The following is a 17758-nucleotide window of genomic DNA, read 5'->3' on the forward strand; positions in this document are numbered from 1 at the left end:
GAGTATTTTGTAATTGCAGTCTCTTCTGGCCACTGTGCCAACAGTGTCATTTCTTGACTTCTTTCCTGTTTGTTTTCAAGCTTTCAGCTATGCCAGAAGGTATGGTTTGAAATCAACTTTTCAAGTTGCCCCATGTACATTTATTTTATCTTTCCACATCATTTCCCAAACCTGTAATACAAAATTGTTCCTGGCCTGATCACCACTACTTTTAGCCACTCATCTTGCATCTCATGCAAACATATATTTTCTTGCCATTTCTACTGCCTTTACCTGCAACCATGTGTCTAGCCTGTTACTTCTACTGCAAGTTCTCCGAGTCAAGCACTGAATTTGTTCAGCACATTAACAACAGATTGTTTACTGAGTGCAACAATGCAGATAAAAAATACCAATAATTCTGTATTTTGTTGTGTATTGATTTGCAATTTTATGTATAGCATTATTACGTAATCAGTCACTTTTCTACCTTCTTCCCTTTTTGAAGCAACAGTCTACACTACTGCAAGGTAAGTACAGACATGAAGGTCATATAAGGTAAAAGTTCAGCCTTGTTGAAAAAAGTGGTCCTATTCATACCGGATGTTTGGGATTAAAGGGAAGTGAAAAAAACTGCAGATCCGTTTTTGATACAGCCTGAAAGATATGCTCCAAGTGAAATCACTCCCCTGAACCATATTTGTGATCTGCTAAGATCTCTCTCTTTTGAAAAAGTATGGACTGCACTTTCAGAATATCTTGAAGACTGACTCTGATTGGAGAACAGCACTTTTGAAAAAGCTGATCCTGTTCAAGAGAAGTCCAGCTCCTTGTCACAGGGCCTTGGTCACCTTTTACCAGACCACAAACCACATCAAAGGCCTTGCTGCTGTGTAATTTTTGTAACTGGAGCACAAATGGTAAACAAAATTATGATGACTATTCAAAAAAAGCTTTTAGGAGGCTCCTCCTATCCCACAGTGGATGACCAAGAGCCAAAGGCTGTAGAATGCTGTGTAGGGAAGGTCCCAAAACCAATTTCTTTTCAATTGATATCAAGTTCCAAACAGAAATTTCCTATATATTTATTGAATTCATTTTTATTTAAGTGGAAATGTTTTTTGCAAACAATGATAGATTGGTTTTGGATAGATTTGGAGAATAATAGACTGTCTTTCTCTTGCATGTTACCAGACAACTGTATGAATCTATTTCTGTTCACTTTATGATACAAAGCCTATTCAGTTATTCTAGCTCTTGCTCAATTTACACTTGCTTCATTTTCATAATATGATCTCAAGTGAATGGGCTCTTCAGAAGAATGTCACTTTATGCACTAGTTTAATTACTTTTAACTTTAATTTCTGACTGATTCATATTTTAACATAGCAGACACTTCAATACTTGGATGAAGAAATCCCATTTAAAATTTTTATTTACATAGACAGCTATGGGGGAAAATAATTGAGGTTCACAGTTCTGAATAGGAAACAAAAAAAAAAGAAAAAAAGAAAAAAAAAAGAAAAGAAATATGGTTTGAGCAACTGTGTACAGAATTACCACAATCTCGAAACCTTACTTCAGAAAATTACTTCAGATACAGAACACTGGAAGATTGAGATATCCTGTCAAAAAAATAAGTGAGTGCATCAACTGTAATCTAAGCAGTAGAAATTCCAATAGTCAAATTGTCAAATCTGAACAATACATAACACTTTTTTTTTATTTAGGAGCTGTTCCTTATAACCAGATTTAATCAAGCCTTCTCTCTTTTTGCATAATCTCTTCAAAACACTAGGGATAATGCTTTGCCATTTTCAATCTTTTTTCCTATGTTATGAGGATGCTTCTATCAAGTGTGTCTTTACAGCACTAAATAAGAAGTTTTGTCTTCAAGAAAGCATTAAATCTCTTTGTAAGCCTGGCCTTTCTGGCAAAATTAGACTTCCTTCTGAGACAATTGGAGTATGCTTTCTTTCATGAACAGTGTTTAGCAGGTAGAACCCAAATCCTCAGTCAAAAGCTGAAATAGTGCATAAAACTACATTGCTTTGGGAGATATCTCCCACTTCTTTTTTTACATATTATTTTAGGCAGGAATGGCTGGCTTTTCTGCTGTGCCTCCTTGCCTCCAATGCCCGATTTCTTTGCACATTCTGACACAAACCTGCAAACAAAAGCCAGCCATCCCCAAGCAACACCCCTCTTTCCAGCCGTCCTGATGCCGTATCCCTACCAACTTTGTTGGATTTCTCGTGCTGGGGACAGAGCACGTCACAAGACGGAACTGAGAACAGGCTGAAACAAAACCCAGAGGGCAGGACAGGGTTTAGAGGACTTACTGGTAAGTGGTGGGACTGACATTGATGCGGCGTGGGTGACTTCCTGACTCGAACTTGCTGGCGAGGGTGACGTTGTTCCCGAAGAGGCAATAGCGCGGCATCCTCACACCAACCACGCCGGCCAGCACTGACCCTGAGTGAATGCCTATCCTCATCTGGAATAAAAACAGGAGAGCCATGTCAGCCTGCCTCTCTTGTGCCACCGATGGTAATGTCTTCAGCACTCATCTACAAGCAACCTTTTCAAATAAAGAATAAACCAAAGAAGTGAAGTGGAAGAAAACAGGCTCTTCTATTCCTCTAGCTTAAATCAGGTGCAGTTAAAAGAAAGAAGAACAGAAAGATTATTATCTTTTCACTAAAACTATCTTCCTCTGTACACATTTTCTGCAGACTGTGACAGTCAAAACAGAACTCATGAGCAGAATAGGATGGGATCATCCAGAGTTACTGCAGTATCAGCCATCTAATTACACAAACAAACACATTACAGAGGTTATTGCTGCCACTACTTCTAACACAGGCTTTAAAGTAATACCCAATTTTTCTCAAACTGGCAGGAAAAGTAGTTAAGTGGAGTGAATGAATAAGTTACTTTTATCTCCCCCATATTTTTCTTCCAAACTCTTAAAGGTCTAAGGTCTTTCTCACTTTGTCAGACAGAGAGGTGAGAATGTTGAAGACTGAGACACCAGTGATTTTAAAGGTAATTGTATCCCCCTCAAAATAAGGAGGAATAAATTCCCAGCAAATTAAAACACCCATGTGACTCTTTCAGCAGTCATCCCCTGTAACAGTCCAAGATCTGGCAATTGCATAGACCTGTAAAGCTCAGAGTCACCATCCAGTTTCTTTCAGAGTGAATTATCAAACAGATATTCATTCTGCATATATTTTAGCTAACAATTGTGTTTGCCAAGAAAATAATTTTTATGGATAGGGAAATCTTTTTCTCTTGTTAACTTTGTAACAGGAAAAAATAGAAAAGAAGATATTTATATCTTCTGAGGATACTCTTGCTCATAGCAACTGGGCTGCTGCAAAACATAAGGTGAAGGAAATAAACAGCAGCTACTAAGAGGGTCTGATGGGGTATGAATGAGTGTCTGACCTGACACTGTACTCAATATGGTCCTTTGACTTAATTCACAGTTATTGCACTGTGCTTTTGTCCATCAGTCCCTATTACCTTTTAATAACAAAATACATACAGACTCAAATACAAATAAAAAAATGATTGTTACTCCTCATTATGTAAAGAAGATGCCAGCATCTGGTAACATTGGTGTCCATGAAGTTCTAAGAACATGTGGGACCCCACATTATTTCACTGACTATGGTTCTTACCACATGCCCAAGACTCTCACCATGCAGCTAAGCACTCTTAATTTTGATCCTTTCTTGTGTGTCACAGACAATGGGTTTAGAATTATATCTGCTGTACAGTAAGCTCATGCAGAACCTCGGGACATGCTCTGCATTCAATGTGATACTATTTAAAATATTCTCACAGGCAGCCTAAAACCCTCAATCTTCACAACAAAGCTGTTAATTACAGACTAGGTTGTTTGGTTTTGTTTGTCTTTTTTTGTTGGTTTTTTTTTTTTTATCTTTGAGTAAGTGTCACTCACTTTAATTGAGCTTTCAAACCTTTACTATGGTTTGGAAGGCAGCCACAAAATCCTTCAAATCCTCTATTCCATAGGACTGAGAAGCGTCTACGAACTTGGTTTGCCTGCTAACATCTGTGCAAACTCCTAACACTTGGGTTATTTTGGTCATCTTTTTGGAGCAATTAGATTTCCTGCTTATGCTACAACATAAATTTAAACTCCACTGTCCATTACCAGTGAAAAATGTGATCCTGCAGTCATGAACTGGGTAAAAAGCCCTTCTCTATATAGGTGAGGTCAGTACCTGCCCTCAGTGAAAGACCATGAGCAGAAAGTCTTGCTCACACAGCAGTGAGCATGCTGTCAGCTTTCAATAAATAATAAGTAACCTATCTACAATGTCTTGTTCTTGTGAGATGAGAGGTGGATTAGTAATTTTGCACACAATATTAGGAACAGAGCTAATGAAATCTATTTGCTCCATTGCTACTCTGCAAATTTATTTAAAAATCACAAATTAACTGTGTGTTGTGACCTCCTCCACAGAAGATTCAATCACATGCAAGGCCAGGCTGAAACTGCAACAAAAAGCACTAGCTTTGTTTTTCTCTAAAAACACAGGGATAACAGTACACATTTGAGAGGATGGAAAAGATGCCAGCAAAAAACATACTAAGAAAATACAATTTGCTTTTGCAATATATGCAGTGAAAGCTGAAGTTATTGTTGGTTGTTTTGTTACTTTCATTCTTTTCATTGCTTCCTTTTACATGGCCACATAGGTTTTTTTATCACTCCCTCAGTGACAGATGTGAGGGTTCTTCTATACTATTTTAAGAGCTTTTTTAAAAAACACAGGCTCTTACAATAAAAAAGGTAGCTATATTCTCACAAACATAGGTTAAACTACATAGAGAGTGTCAAAACCTGAAGTTTACACTGGGTGGAAATTGATGTAGGCTTTCTCAATAAACCTTAGAGATAAATTACATGAAGAATGGCTTACAATAAAGCTCCACATCTGCTTTATTATACAGCTCTCTACAAGAAAAGAGCTTGCAAACACTGATACTCTTGCCATGAAGTATTCCTTAGTGTGTCTTACTATACTGAGAATAACAATTACACTGGTCCTATAGTACTTTTTGGAGAAATAAGTTTACTTAAAAGTGTCTTTTCAAGATTTTACTTCATTTGCAGATATGTTGTTGTTTCTGGTCTTTTCCTCTCTGAATTGAAAACTGTTGTGTTAACAGCTTAAGGCTCTTTTTTACAAAGGGAAAAAAACGTGTGATCAAATTATTAATGAGAAGGTACTTACTTGGGCACATCAACCTTTCACATTAACTTTCCAGTAAAGAAAATCTGCCTAGGCCACATATCTTAAAACAATAACAACAGTTACAGAAATATAGTCATAGTTCCCAAGCTATATTGTACATGCAGCCCTTATCAGTGCTTTCTCAGAATAGTCTCCATTAAATATTAATAATAGCATAGAAAGTAAAAATTAAATGTCAACACTAGGATGCTTTTTTTTTTTTGCCTATCATAACTCAGTTTACTTCTTTTAATATGTGCATAGTACCAATTCTACATTTATTAACTGTCTTAAATGGACCATTTTTAATAAAAATGCATGATCTTCATCTGTACAAACTGCTCCTTTGTATGCCCTTATTTATTTGGCTAAAGATAAAAGGGAAGCATGTAACTGAACCTGAAAGTTCAGAGGCATTATGCACACAAATGGAAAGATGGGTCTTTGGAAACTATCACAAGGAGAAGACAGCTGTGAAAAAAACAACCAGTAAGTACCATTCCTCCAATAGTTAAGGAACAGTGAAGAGACTGACAAAAGCCAAAGACATTTCTAAAGCATGACACTGGAAGGCACAATGGCAAAAGAAACATGAACAGGTGGGAAAAATACTGAGAGACCTGTGAGAGATTAAAGAGGGACAACTTGAACTGAGTGCAACGGAAAATGAGAAAAAAAAGATTAACAAATCTGGTCTTTGCAAGAGCTGTGGTAATAGTGAAGTGGAGAAAAGCTGGTGAGTCAGAGGTGTAAAAGAAAAGCAGCCTGCATTGATCAATGCAATGTGAGAGGAAAGACATGGCTATGTGTGAAGCAAAAGAAGCTTCCAAAACTTGTATGGGGAAAGTAGCAGTATTTGGATATTTCCTACTGGATAAGGCACAAAGAGCACAAATATCTAATACCTGAGTGACAGGAAGGATAGTGATTTTGTTTAATAGTGATAAAGAAGACTCATAAAGAAAGATGAGGAGGACTGATCATCATCTAAGTGGGAAGTGTGCCAGAAGTGGTATCAGTGAGAACTGATAGTCCAGACTAGACTGCAAAAGGAAAGTTAAGAGCAAACAGGAACAAGGATGAACAACACAAAAATATTTGTTCTTGTTCTGAACTGAACATTCTGTTACTGAATTTTTCTAATGCCCCAAATCTTAGAAAAATTGTATGATACCTCTTTACACCTCCTCATTGCCAAAGTATGATTTTCCTCTTTTATATCTAGAAGAGCTGGGGTCTTTACTTTGTTTCATTTTGTTTCTTTTTTATCTGGTGTGCAATTTCAATTACTTGCAATTGCCTGAATGCCTTCTTAGGCACCATACTGAAAACTGCACTCTTACATCAAAATAAAGCCTATTCCAACTGAGATGAGAGTAAATGTAACAGTGAAAATTTGCAATCCATCTTCAATTGACTTTATGGGGAAGAGGCAAAAATATTTTAATAACAGTAAACAAATGCAATGGCATGCCTGAAGTAAATTCCATCATTGTTAATTTGTTTCTTAATAGCTCTTTCCGTTAATCAGTACTCTCATAATAAAATAAATAAAAAAAAAAATCAATCATTTTCATTATGGTCAAAGCTCTTGAGTTTTTCTCTTTTGAAACATTGTTGAAAAATGTATTCTCTTCCTCTTTCCTTGTTTCTCCACGTAATTTTCAAGGCAAAAATTAGAATGCAAGTGGAAAGACAATCTGATAAGTAGCACTTGGCTACTCAAGAATGTTTTTTAAAATCTTCTCAAATATAAAATTTTTTGACCAACAAATATTTGCACATTGATAACCAATAGAATACATTAACCTTATTTTCCTTCAGTCAAAACTGAGACACTGCATTACAAGATTTAAAAATAATTCCTTGATTAATTAGACCACAGAAAAACGGTTCAAGCTGTAATGATTCCTGAAAAGAAAATCAAGAGTGTTTTGAATTATTCCTCAAGCTTCTTATGTACATGGTGCTGTGCAAAAATATTTGCAGTCTTGGTTATGGGCTTACAAATCTATTTTAAAAAGCATAATTTATGCTTTATTCAGAAGAAAAGAGACTAATAGGCAACAGCATGGAGAATTGCATAAGGGAATGACTGTGAAGAATGATTTCTGAGTTGAAAAGGAAAGGACTGCAAATATTTTTGCACAGCACCATGTACATAAGAAGCTTGAGGAATAATTCAAAACACTCTTGATTTTCTTTTCAGGAATCATTACAGCTTGAACCGTTTTTCTGTGGTCTAATTAATCAAGGAATTACTGAAATAAATTGAAAGGCAGAGTAGGAAGAAGAAGTCTGTGGGTACCTTTCTTTTTGTCTTCTAGTAAAGAGTAGTTGATACTAAAACATGCAAGCAGACTTTACAACTCACATTACAGGCACCCATGTAACCTGTCTTCTTATAAGCACAGGGCAAAAAACCATGCTCATTTCCAAAGTTCTCTCTCTGCAACCAGCATTTTCTAGCTCAGGGATTTCCTGAGCCAAAAGAAATTCCTTTAGTAGAGAAAAGGTGTTTGATGTTCACAGTTCCTCCTCAAATATGAGCTGTGATACATTTCAGCATGCATTCTTTCTTCACACCACACACATGGAAAGAAGGACCTTAATAAACAGCTCCCACACTCTGAAAAACACACTCCCATGCTGGAAACAGAAGTCTCAGATTGCCTCACAGGTTAACTGGATCCAGAAGGACACAAAACCCATTTTCTCAGACCTGCCTGCCTCACACAGACACAGACGAAGGAGAGAGGGCAGGTGGGAAGTAGGTGACACAATTTGGAAAGCAACCATGGGCAGAAGTGATCCCTCACTCAGCCAGCCTGGAGCTTTCCAATATTATTTCTCAGTAATGTGACTGCCTGACAGCTGCTCAAGACTTTGTGCTGAGCTGAGCAGAGCTCAGGGCTGGCACAAGGCAGCAGCTGCATCAAAACAGTTCCAGGCACATGGATGGCCCAAGCCAGAAAAGCAATTAAACACAATAGGAAGCATTCTGCTGGATCAGGACTTTTGGTATCAGCTTCAATCACGTACATTGGTATCTGTACAGTAACATTTCTGAGACAAAAGCACTCCTCACCTTCTGGCCTAACATACTGATTGATACTCTGGGTTTCAGTATGGACCTTCTCCCTTCTGTCCCTGCAGTGCCCTTCACAAAGGAAAAAGTCACCTCTTGCAGGGTGTCTTAGCTATTAGTCCATGACACACAGCCAGATTCTTACAAACAGAATCTGCCAAATTCTGTGAGGTGTTTTCTGCTCTAATATTTTCTAGCAGCTTCTACAACAGTGCAATCTCTAAATCTCAACATATGCCTTACAGGGGGACATTTACTTCCAAAATGTCTTAATGTAAAATAGACTCCCCAGAGCTCAGAGGTCTAAAATCAGGGCCACACACTGGTGAGTCAGTGTGCCTTTCTGCTCCTTCAAAGGACTGCAAGTTGATAGGACTGACAGCTATGTCCTGACATATGCTTTAGTGTGTGGGTTATCTGTATTCTTAGATAGATTTATAAATAGTGCCTTTCTGGAAAGGGACATATGACAGTACAGCTCACTACAGAATTGTTGCCAAGGAACAGACCTGCTCAGAGGAAAATTTAGATCACTTGAATTTCCCAAGGTGTTCTATAGAACTAAACTACAGGATATAGTTCCTCCCTATTTGAACATCACTTGGAGAAATAAACACTTAAATTATTTTCTAATCAGAATTTTCTAGATTTTTTACTCAAAGAATTATTCAACCCATCTGAAGCAAAATACACAGCAAATTATACAAAGACAATGAAACATACAGCAATAAACTAATAGAGTAAATGCCTTGGGATCAATAAATCTATTTTAAATAGTTATTGGGTAAAGCAATCGTGGTTTGTGCAAAAGAGATGCAATTAAATTATAGCCAATGTGATGCACATTGCTTATGTACATCCCTGGGCTATGGTCTTCAAATTCAGCCATTTCTACTGAATGTGGGAAATGGAGCTATGAAGCATTTCTACATAAAGAAGCCCCAGACTTGATAGGTGAAATTATTTTTCTCTTTCCCTTGAAATTCTTCCACTATGATCTAAGCTAGCCCTGCTTTGAATAGTGGTTGGATCAGTTAACCTCCAGAGGTTCCTTGCAGCTTCCTTTATTTCACAATTCTGTATTTCATAACCTGTATTGAAAAATTATGCACCTGTGGGTCTCCATCAGCAGTATGAGGTAGAATTAGATGTAAAATCAAAAATGAAGTCTCAGACTAGTTTTGGGAGCTCACTAGTTCTAGTGTCAAAGGGAAGTTTACACTGGGGTAAGTTATTTTTGAGCCAAATGGGATCATGTGAATTCACTATGGCACTGCTCAGTGTCTAGGCTAGAAAAGGATTTGGGTCATCTGTAAGGAAACTTCTGACCTGAAATTATTTACTGGAGGGGGTTGTGGGTGGAGAGGTGGGTGTTAAATGATGTAAATGAGAATTTTTAGAGCTGCTAAACAGAAAAATAAAACCTATATCCTTCTCTTAAGATTCCAAAGAAGAAGCATTAAAGTTAATGCACTTCTTCACGAGCTGCTTCTCACTCACCAATAAAACATTGCATTTCATTGCTGATGGGGCATTTAATAAAAAACATCTTTTATTGTTTTCTTTAAATAGCAATTTCCACAGTAGGAATTTAATTACTATGTGAACCTGTGTGTTCAGGTACTTTAAAAAGAGCTAATCACTCACACAAGCCCACATAGCAGTGGAGGATTTTTCCCAGCCTCCCCTCCACTGACACCCAAAAAAGAAAAAAATTCATCAGAAAGTTCTCTTTGATCTCTAGTGTAGGAGGACATCTTTGTCTCACAGTGCCATCATATGACATATACTGAATGGATTGGGTGATACTTTAACAAGGATAAATGACACATGCTCAAAATATTTAAGGGAACAAAAAAAAACTGTATTAAAAAAAAAAAAAAAAGTTTGACCTAAGTATTTTAACCTCAAGAATCAACCTTCGATACTTTTGCTAATTTAGTAATTTAAGGTAAATTTCACCTAATTGCAACCACCTAGAAGTTAGCCAGCTCATTTAAGTTAGATTTCTAGACTCCTGCTAAACACAGGAGGCAAATAACCTCAATTCTTCATATTCTAAAATTGGCACACAGCAGAGGCTGAATCACTCACTCCTGAAACTGTCTAACTCTCCTGGTGGAACAGAGAGGGACATTTAATGGTAAGTTTAACCTGGACACCTCATAAACAGACAGCTAAAGAAAGGTGAGATGAATATAACTCTCAGCCTGGCAAAGCTGACACACTTCTATCTTTCCTTAAAATAAGCTACACTCTTGTGCATAAGTCATCAAAAGTACTGGTGTTGATGGATAGGACCCCATCAGAAGATCATTCTATCTGTAGAACTGCAAATATTTCTTCAGATGTTTTAATATAATGGTCTTTGAATCTAGCTTGCAATCTTTGAAACTGTAAAATGAAATTACCTTTCAATGGCAGAGTCATGTTTCATCTTTTGACCACAGCACATGTTCTTAAACACAGATAGAAGCCAGATCGATCTGCTTTAGGAAGAGCTTGGAACCGACCAACAAGGATCATAGCAGCTTTTAAATGATCTATAACAATCTTACAGTTTTACTACTGTAAAAGGAAGGAACCTTATCTAGCCTCTACAATAATGATGTATCAGAGTCTTCCCAATGGCTTCCACACTATTAATGAAACCTAAATAGTAGCTGATGTCATTTAAACCTCTACTACCACAAGGTATGTTAATACTTTTTGCACAAAGAGGAGATACATTTTCAATGTGTAGTTTATATTGGATACCCCAGCTTCTTGCAATCAGCACCAAGGCAGGCATAATCAAGATAAAAAAAATATTAAACACCCTGCTCCATACAGAGCCTGTAGACATGACCAATAAAAAACCAAACAGTGGATCAGGTTTTAAAAATGTACCTGTTCTTAAGCTGGGAAAAGCAGAGGCACTACTTCCTTCAGCACTTGTCAGTCTAACAAACAATACAGACAGTTAAATTGTTCAAGAAATGATTGGATCTGACCCTTAGTGCTATGGCCTAGTTGACAAGGTAGTGATCAGCTAAAGGTTGGTGGGACTCAACAATCCAAGAAGTCTTTCCCAACATAAATGATTCTGTGTGGTTCTATGTCCCTGTGATATAGACAAATACCTGAAACAAGTCAATATATGCCCTCTTTTGAAACAGTAAGTCAAGGAATGACCATAGGAAAGATAAAAGGCTAAGAAAACCCCAAGTTATGTATAAAGAATGTGCAGAATTGCAGGCTGTAATAGCTAAAAAATAGTTTGCTTCCTTGTGAAGAAAACTATGCCTGCTACCATCACAGAGACTTGAATACTAAATGTGCAACACAACAACTCATGCTCAGATAAAGGGAAAAATAGCCTGTAAAGTAAAGAAAGTTGTCACACGACAGCTGGGACATACAGACACTTCATACCTTATAGGTTCCAATGTTTGAACACCTCACTGTATTAGATAATCCTTAAGCACCTCACTCTAAAATGATAATGCAGCTGTGTTCCTTTGCTTGTCCACCAGTTTGATTTTAAGAACTGCAAATTCTATAGACTGAACACAAGACAATGTAAGATGATGACAATGATTTTTGCAAAATTTACCCAACTCTTATGCCTGGAGCAAGCCTCCACAGCGATTGCATACAAAGGGAAATGAGGGTCTGTGGCTGCATGGATCCTAAAAACAAGAGACTAAAAGACTTCACCTTGGCTATAATTGGGGAGAGGTTTATTAAAACTCCTTATTGCCCTTTGTACTTCACCATCACAAAGCTGCAGATCTCTGTAGGGAAAGTGAATTTCCTCCTTAGTGAGTTCAAAATACACATTCACATAAAATGATTTTTCTGAAGTCTTTCAGACAGGCAAATCCAGACAATTGTGAATAACTACTTCATACAACAAAGGGAATTAGCACAAAGAGAAAAGCAGCTGGTTTGCACTGAGCTGAGGGTTTTAGCAAATTATCTAAGCATTTAGTGAGTCTCCTGATTCCTGTATAGACACCACTTCAGCAAGTCAATCAAACTTTCTTGACACCACAAAACAAATCATACAAAAAGCTAGGATCAGAGCTCAGAGTATTCTGTACAGCTGTTACCTTCACTGAAAATCTAGGTTAAAAAAGGGAAATTTGTAAATAAAATGGTTAATGAAGTGAATGAAAAACCACTCTAACTCATACAGAATGTAACATTTTCTATTCCTAGATTTAAGACAGAAATCTACAAACAATACCTGATTGTTATTGAACATCAGATGTACCATGAATAGAAATGAGATACTATTTCACTGTTTATTTAAATTGCCTCAGAGAAAATTCTTAACTGCACTACAATTTTAAGAAGATGATTCAGGATAAATTTGAATGTTCTGATGTTTTCATTGCTAGAAAGATTCTGATCTTATTTTCAAAAAAAAAAATCGCAAATGAAGGCCTGATGATGTCAAGAATACGACAAAATCCAAACAGAGACTAATTGCTCTCAGATGAAGGTGACTCACTTATGGGAAGGAAAGATTTCAATGTTCAGGCTAATGACTTTCCTTTATTTCATTCAATAATCTCTCCCACTGTCTTACACTCATCCCTCTCTCAGAGACACATTGACAAAGAACAAAGCATGGCAACACATACAGTTGTTTTTTGCTTGCAAATTCTTTAAAAAATAGCAATCTTGGTGCATATATTATAATAATTCCTTTTATGTAGATTATGCATTTTGCAATTGCAAAAATTCAAACATTAATATGCTTAGCCAAGATTATCTCTGCCCATCTTTACCAGGATTTACCAACTAATTGCAATTTATGTGATCCACAAACATATAGACAAAAATTAAGTGTACTTAAGCTATTGTTTGTGTGAGTAAGACCAAAAAAGAAAGCCAGAGACTTTGAATCTCAATTATCTTTGCATGTTCTTTTGAAAATGAAAAACTAATCTAGTTTGGGAGGCAGTAGAAGATGACAGTATGGCATATCTATAACTTCCTTGTTTGTCACTGCTCTCTAGCCAGCCTTTAATGACACTAACTGGGTGCATTTGGCTGCTGAGGAGTACAGACCCCCAGCCCTGGATTTTGCTTATCCAGAATTCTCATTGCTTGCTCCTTTCCTGCTGTTGCTCCTATCTGATTGTGCTTTATTTGACACTTTTCCAGCAAAATTCTTCAACCAAGAAGTGGGTGAAGAATCTCTTGGTGCAACTTTGCTGACAAGTCCATTAGCTCTTAGTCCCATTCTTTACTCCTTTCCTCCCAAATGCATGCAAGATGTGTTTGCATAAAAATAATTCCTTCATTTTCTGGTGCCTTGTTCTTTATCAGTGCATCTCTGAGAGGATGATAAGCATGAAGATTAAATCATGACCATTTGATAACTTTTACTTGTATTTAACTTGAGTTGAAATGTGTGGATAAATGAAATAAAGGAGATTAAATCTCACTCATAGCTGTGTGTAATGAATAAAATTCAGCATAGCTTATTTTTATTGTATTTTTATTTTATTGTATTTGTTAATGATCTGCAATACACAACATACAATGCAAGTCAACAGAACCCACAAACTGAATGCATTGAGAAATATACTCTGCACTAAAATATACACAATTCAAGAGAGAAAGATGGGAAATTCTTAGTGAAGACCAAAATGAACTTGAAATAGCATGAAATCTTGCCACATGAAAGAAGTAATCTGGGGTTATGAACATCATCTGACACCTATAGTTCCTTCCTACATAATTCTAGAATTCTAGTCAACCTCGCCAAGCCTATTAAGTTACAACCTAGGTACTGTCAACAGGTGTGATTTCTGAAAAGATCAATAACCTCTTCAGAAAGGATTTGATTAGAGGGAAACCAAAAATCTGTAAATATTTACAGCTTGGCTAATTATTACTCAATAGGGGAAGCATGATAATCATCTACAAGTATGTGCATAAGATGTTAATATCAAAGAGGGACATACGGGGACACAACTAGAAATAATGCAATTTAAATGAAGACATAGATGAATATCCAGCTTATCTATGTCAAATAGACTGTACTGTAGTGACAGTGACAGGCTCCTGCAGATCATGTGCTGTTACATCATCTCATTATGGCACTACTGAGACACTGGAAAACACATTGTGAGGATGTTGTGAGGAAGAGGGACAGGAGGCATTAACATATGTGTGTCTTTTTTAACTCTAACATCATCCTGTATTGAAGGACAAGTAATTAAAGTGGTGTTACATTTGAGGGTTTCAAATGACTGCTGCAAAGTCTGTTTTCCTGTCATCCTTAAGAACAGATGGGGTGGGAGAAATATTTTCTCATGTCCTGAAACCACTTAAAGAAACAGAATTTTGAATTTCAGTTCAAAGGGAAATTAAGTGTACCTTGGTTAATACTGTCTTTAGAATTTCACTAAAACTAAGAAAATTAAGACAGCAGCTGTTTTGAACCAATTTTACTCATGCTATAAACTCAGATATTTAATTTCCTTTTCGCAATAATCACACAATGATCAATAATCAATGTCAATAACATAGTTTGCAGTATCAAGCACACACCATGAATAGCAAAACAGTGTAAGCTTGACAGAAAACTAGTTGTTAGATAGTCGTCCCTTCATGATGGGCCATCAGTTCTGTTAGTACACTGCAATCACATCTGGTCATGTTATTTTGGCATTGGTCTGTTCCTCATCACAGATGATCACAGCTAAGCTTCCTCTCAATAACTATGAAAACAAACTTTTCCACAGGAAATACTTTGGCAGTTGTATGTTCAGTGTCCACGAGAATGACAGAAGAATCACCTCACTAAAGAGCAGCAACCTCCAAGGCACAACACAGATACATTCTACATGGTTTTGAAGCACATGCCCCACCTGCCTCTATTTACTCTGCATTGCTTTACTTTACAAAATTATTTGTTCTGCAGGAACTTGAACCCTGTTAAAGGAAATTAAAGCAGTAGCTCTTCTCAAGATGTACACCAAAGTTAAGACAAACTCTTATGGGCATATTAGTTTTTAAATCAACATTTGATGTTTCAGATCTGTGGAGGCATTTAGTATGAGGAAAAAAATCGCTCCAACTAAAAATCTCAAAACACATTAAGTATAGATGCAAAGGCCTCAGCACAAACTCCATCAATCCACCAATCCTTTTCTGTTGCACTGATCTATTTGAAGAGCTGGCACACTTATTGTGTCATGAATGACAGGGATAATAGCAAAACAAACTACATTACATTGACCTTTCAAATCTGTGAGCATGAATTTTAAAATTTAGTTGCTAAAATTCTAATCAGTGACTGACATTCTATAACAATAAATATATTACCAAGTGAAAAAAGCTATGGGTCTATTAAAAATTTTCAGCACTGAAATGTAAAATGAAAACGAAGCCATCTTTAGAGTGGTAAGGCTCATGAAATTAAGAGATTCACTTACATTAAAATGTTGTAGATGATCCTTGAATGAAATTAGTCAAAACATATTTAAGATTTCTCATTGCAAAAGTATTTTAATCCCAGAAGCTTCCCACATTAAGGATTTGGCTTCATACACTAAATTCCAATTACTGCATAAAAGGTAGGCAGAGTGTGTACAAAAGACACTTGCAACAAAAGACTGCATTATGGTGTGTCTCAAAGCTCATTATAAAGCAGCTACTACAGTGGACTGTGTCTGATAAATCTCCATAATTTTTCTTCATTTAGTGTTACTTAGGAATTGATCTTGGTTTGTAAGCAAATTTAGAGAATCCTAATTTACTTCTAGTAATCCCTATGGGAAAGATGAATAATGTTGAGACTACAAGTACCACAGACACTATTCCCTATTGTAAAACTATGGGAAGAGTAATGAAAAGTCTTTTCCTTTTCTCTGAAATAAATTATTTTCTATAAAAATAAATAGAAGCTTTATTCAAATCAGAAACCATCCAAATTCATGCAGCTGAAATTCATAAGTAAATTTGAGCAAAGAGAAGCAGATCTTCTCCTTCAAAGTGTGCATTTTATTAACGTCTGTCTAAATTACAGAACAGTGTATCTCAACAGGCATGCAGATTTTTTTACAAATTATGCTTATGTGTGAAGAACTTGCTAACAAGGAAGTACATTTTCACATTAATCACGAGGAAATGTTGCCAAGCAAACACAAGTTATTTGTATCTCTAATTTCTGCCACACTGAGAAAGACTGTTTTTAAATTTGAAATACCTTTAAAGCTATTACCTGCACTGTACATTTCAGTGAGGCCCACAGACTCCAAGCTGTGTTAAGATAAGTTGTTGAGATCTGACCCAATATAGCCATAGAAACACAGCACTGCTGCTGGGTCAGCCCAAGGAGGACTGTCCTGACACAAACCATGGCAGTGCTCAACACCCATAAAACACTGCCAGACAAATGACAAACAACAAGTGAAGAGTAATAGCTTTCCAGCCTTCCTTGCTTCCAACCAGCTCTGAGTCTTCTGAGGTAAAAAATATATCAGCTTCTGCTGAGTTCATTGTTCTGTGGTGCCCTCACTAGATTGCTCTGGCTGCTTGAATTAACTGGAGCAAACCTGAACAGGTAACTGATATCTGCCTGTCCCTTAGTTCCAGCATCTTTCTTTGCAGTAGATTTTTCAAAGCTATGCATTGGGTGGATTCCTCAAATGTTCATGGGACTGAAGGGAGGCTTTGCTGTAACCTTCAGGCACTAATTGATGGCAGCTTTCTTGACTGCAGCTCCTCTTTCCTTGGTCTGCCCTCCTGGCTGTAAGTATAAGGTGATGATAAACCTGACCTCTAACTCTGCAGTAAGGGTCCCTTTTTCACTCTACATATCCTCAGCCTCATTTAAATGAAATAATTCATTACACAATTAGCATACAATTAATTTTAAAATATTTTCCTAAGAATGGAATCCATTCTGCTCAGCCTGGAGATATCTGGAAACCTTTCCCAAAAATGCTACTTCTAAAAGTAACACTTTTGAAAATGTGCCATTTCTGTGGAGGTCACAAGTGGTGTTTCTGACATCACCTCGGTGTAGTCACAGAGAGTTTAAAACAGAAGGTAGCATCAAAGCACATGATTTAGCTCACTGCTTTTCCACCCAGTTAGCCCTGTGCTGACACTCACAGCTGACAGCACGCTGCAGCAGATCTGGATTACACACAGAGCACTGTTCAAACCTTGTTAGTGGACTCTCACTGACTCAAAAGGTGCCTGGAAAAGGATTTGGGTGAAAGGCAGTGCAGGACACCAGAGGGCAATGCAAGCTGGTGAGTGGACAGTATGCTGTGGGATGCCTGGGTATCAGGAGAGCAACAATTGGGAAGGGAAGAGGGACCTGTGGGCAGTTAAGACTGTCACACAAGATAAAACACAGCCTTTCTCCAGGCATTCATGGCAAGGACAAGAATACCTGTTT

The 17758-nt window shown here is 37.0% G+C and overlaps 1 protein-coding gene across 1 annotated transcript in view; it reads right to left on the reverse strand.

Annotated features, from left to right (window-relative positions):
* The window catches only part of GUCY1A2 (guanylate cyclase 1 soluble subunit alpha 2), a 150698-nt gene that overhangs the window by 25711 nt on the left and 107229 nt on the right, over nucleotides 1–17758 (reverse strand). Inside the window, exon 7 of the mRNA XM_014877624.2 lies at nucleotides 2322–2476. Coding sequence (XP_014733110.1) covers nucleotides 2322–2476 — 155 coding nt within the window. The remainder of the gene's footprint in view (nucleotides 1–2321; nucleotides 2477–17758) is intronic.

The sequence above is a fragment of the Sturnus vulgaris genome, chromosome 2, assembly GCF_052056855.1.
Source record: "Sturnus vulgaris isolate bStuVul1 chromosome 2, bStuVul1.hap1, whole genome shotgun sequence".
NCBI lineage: Eukaryota > Metazoa > Chordata > Aves > Passeriformes > Sturnidae > Sturnus > Sturnus vulgaris.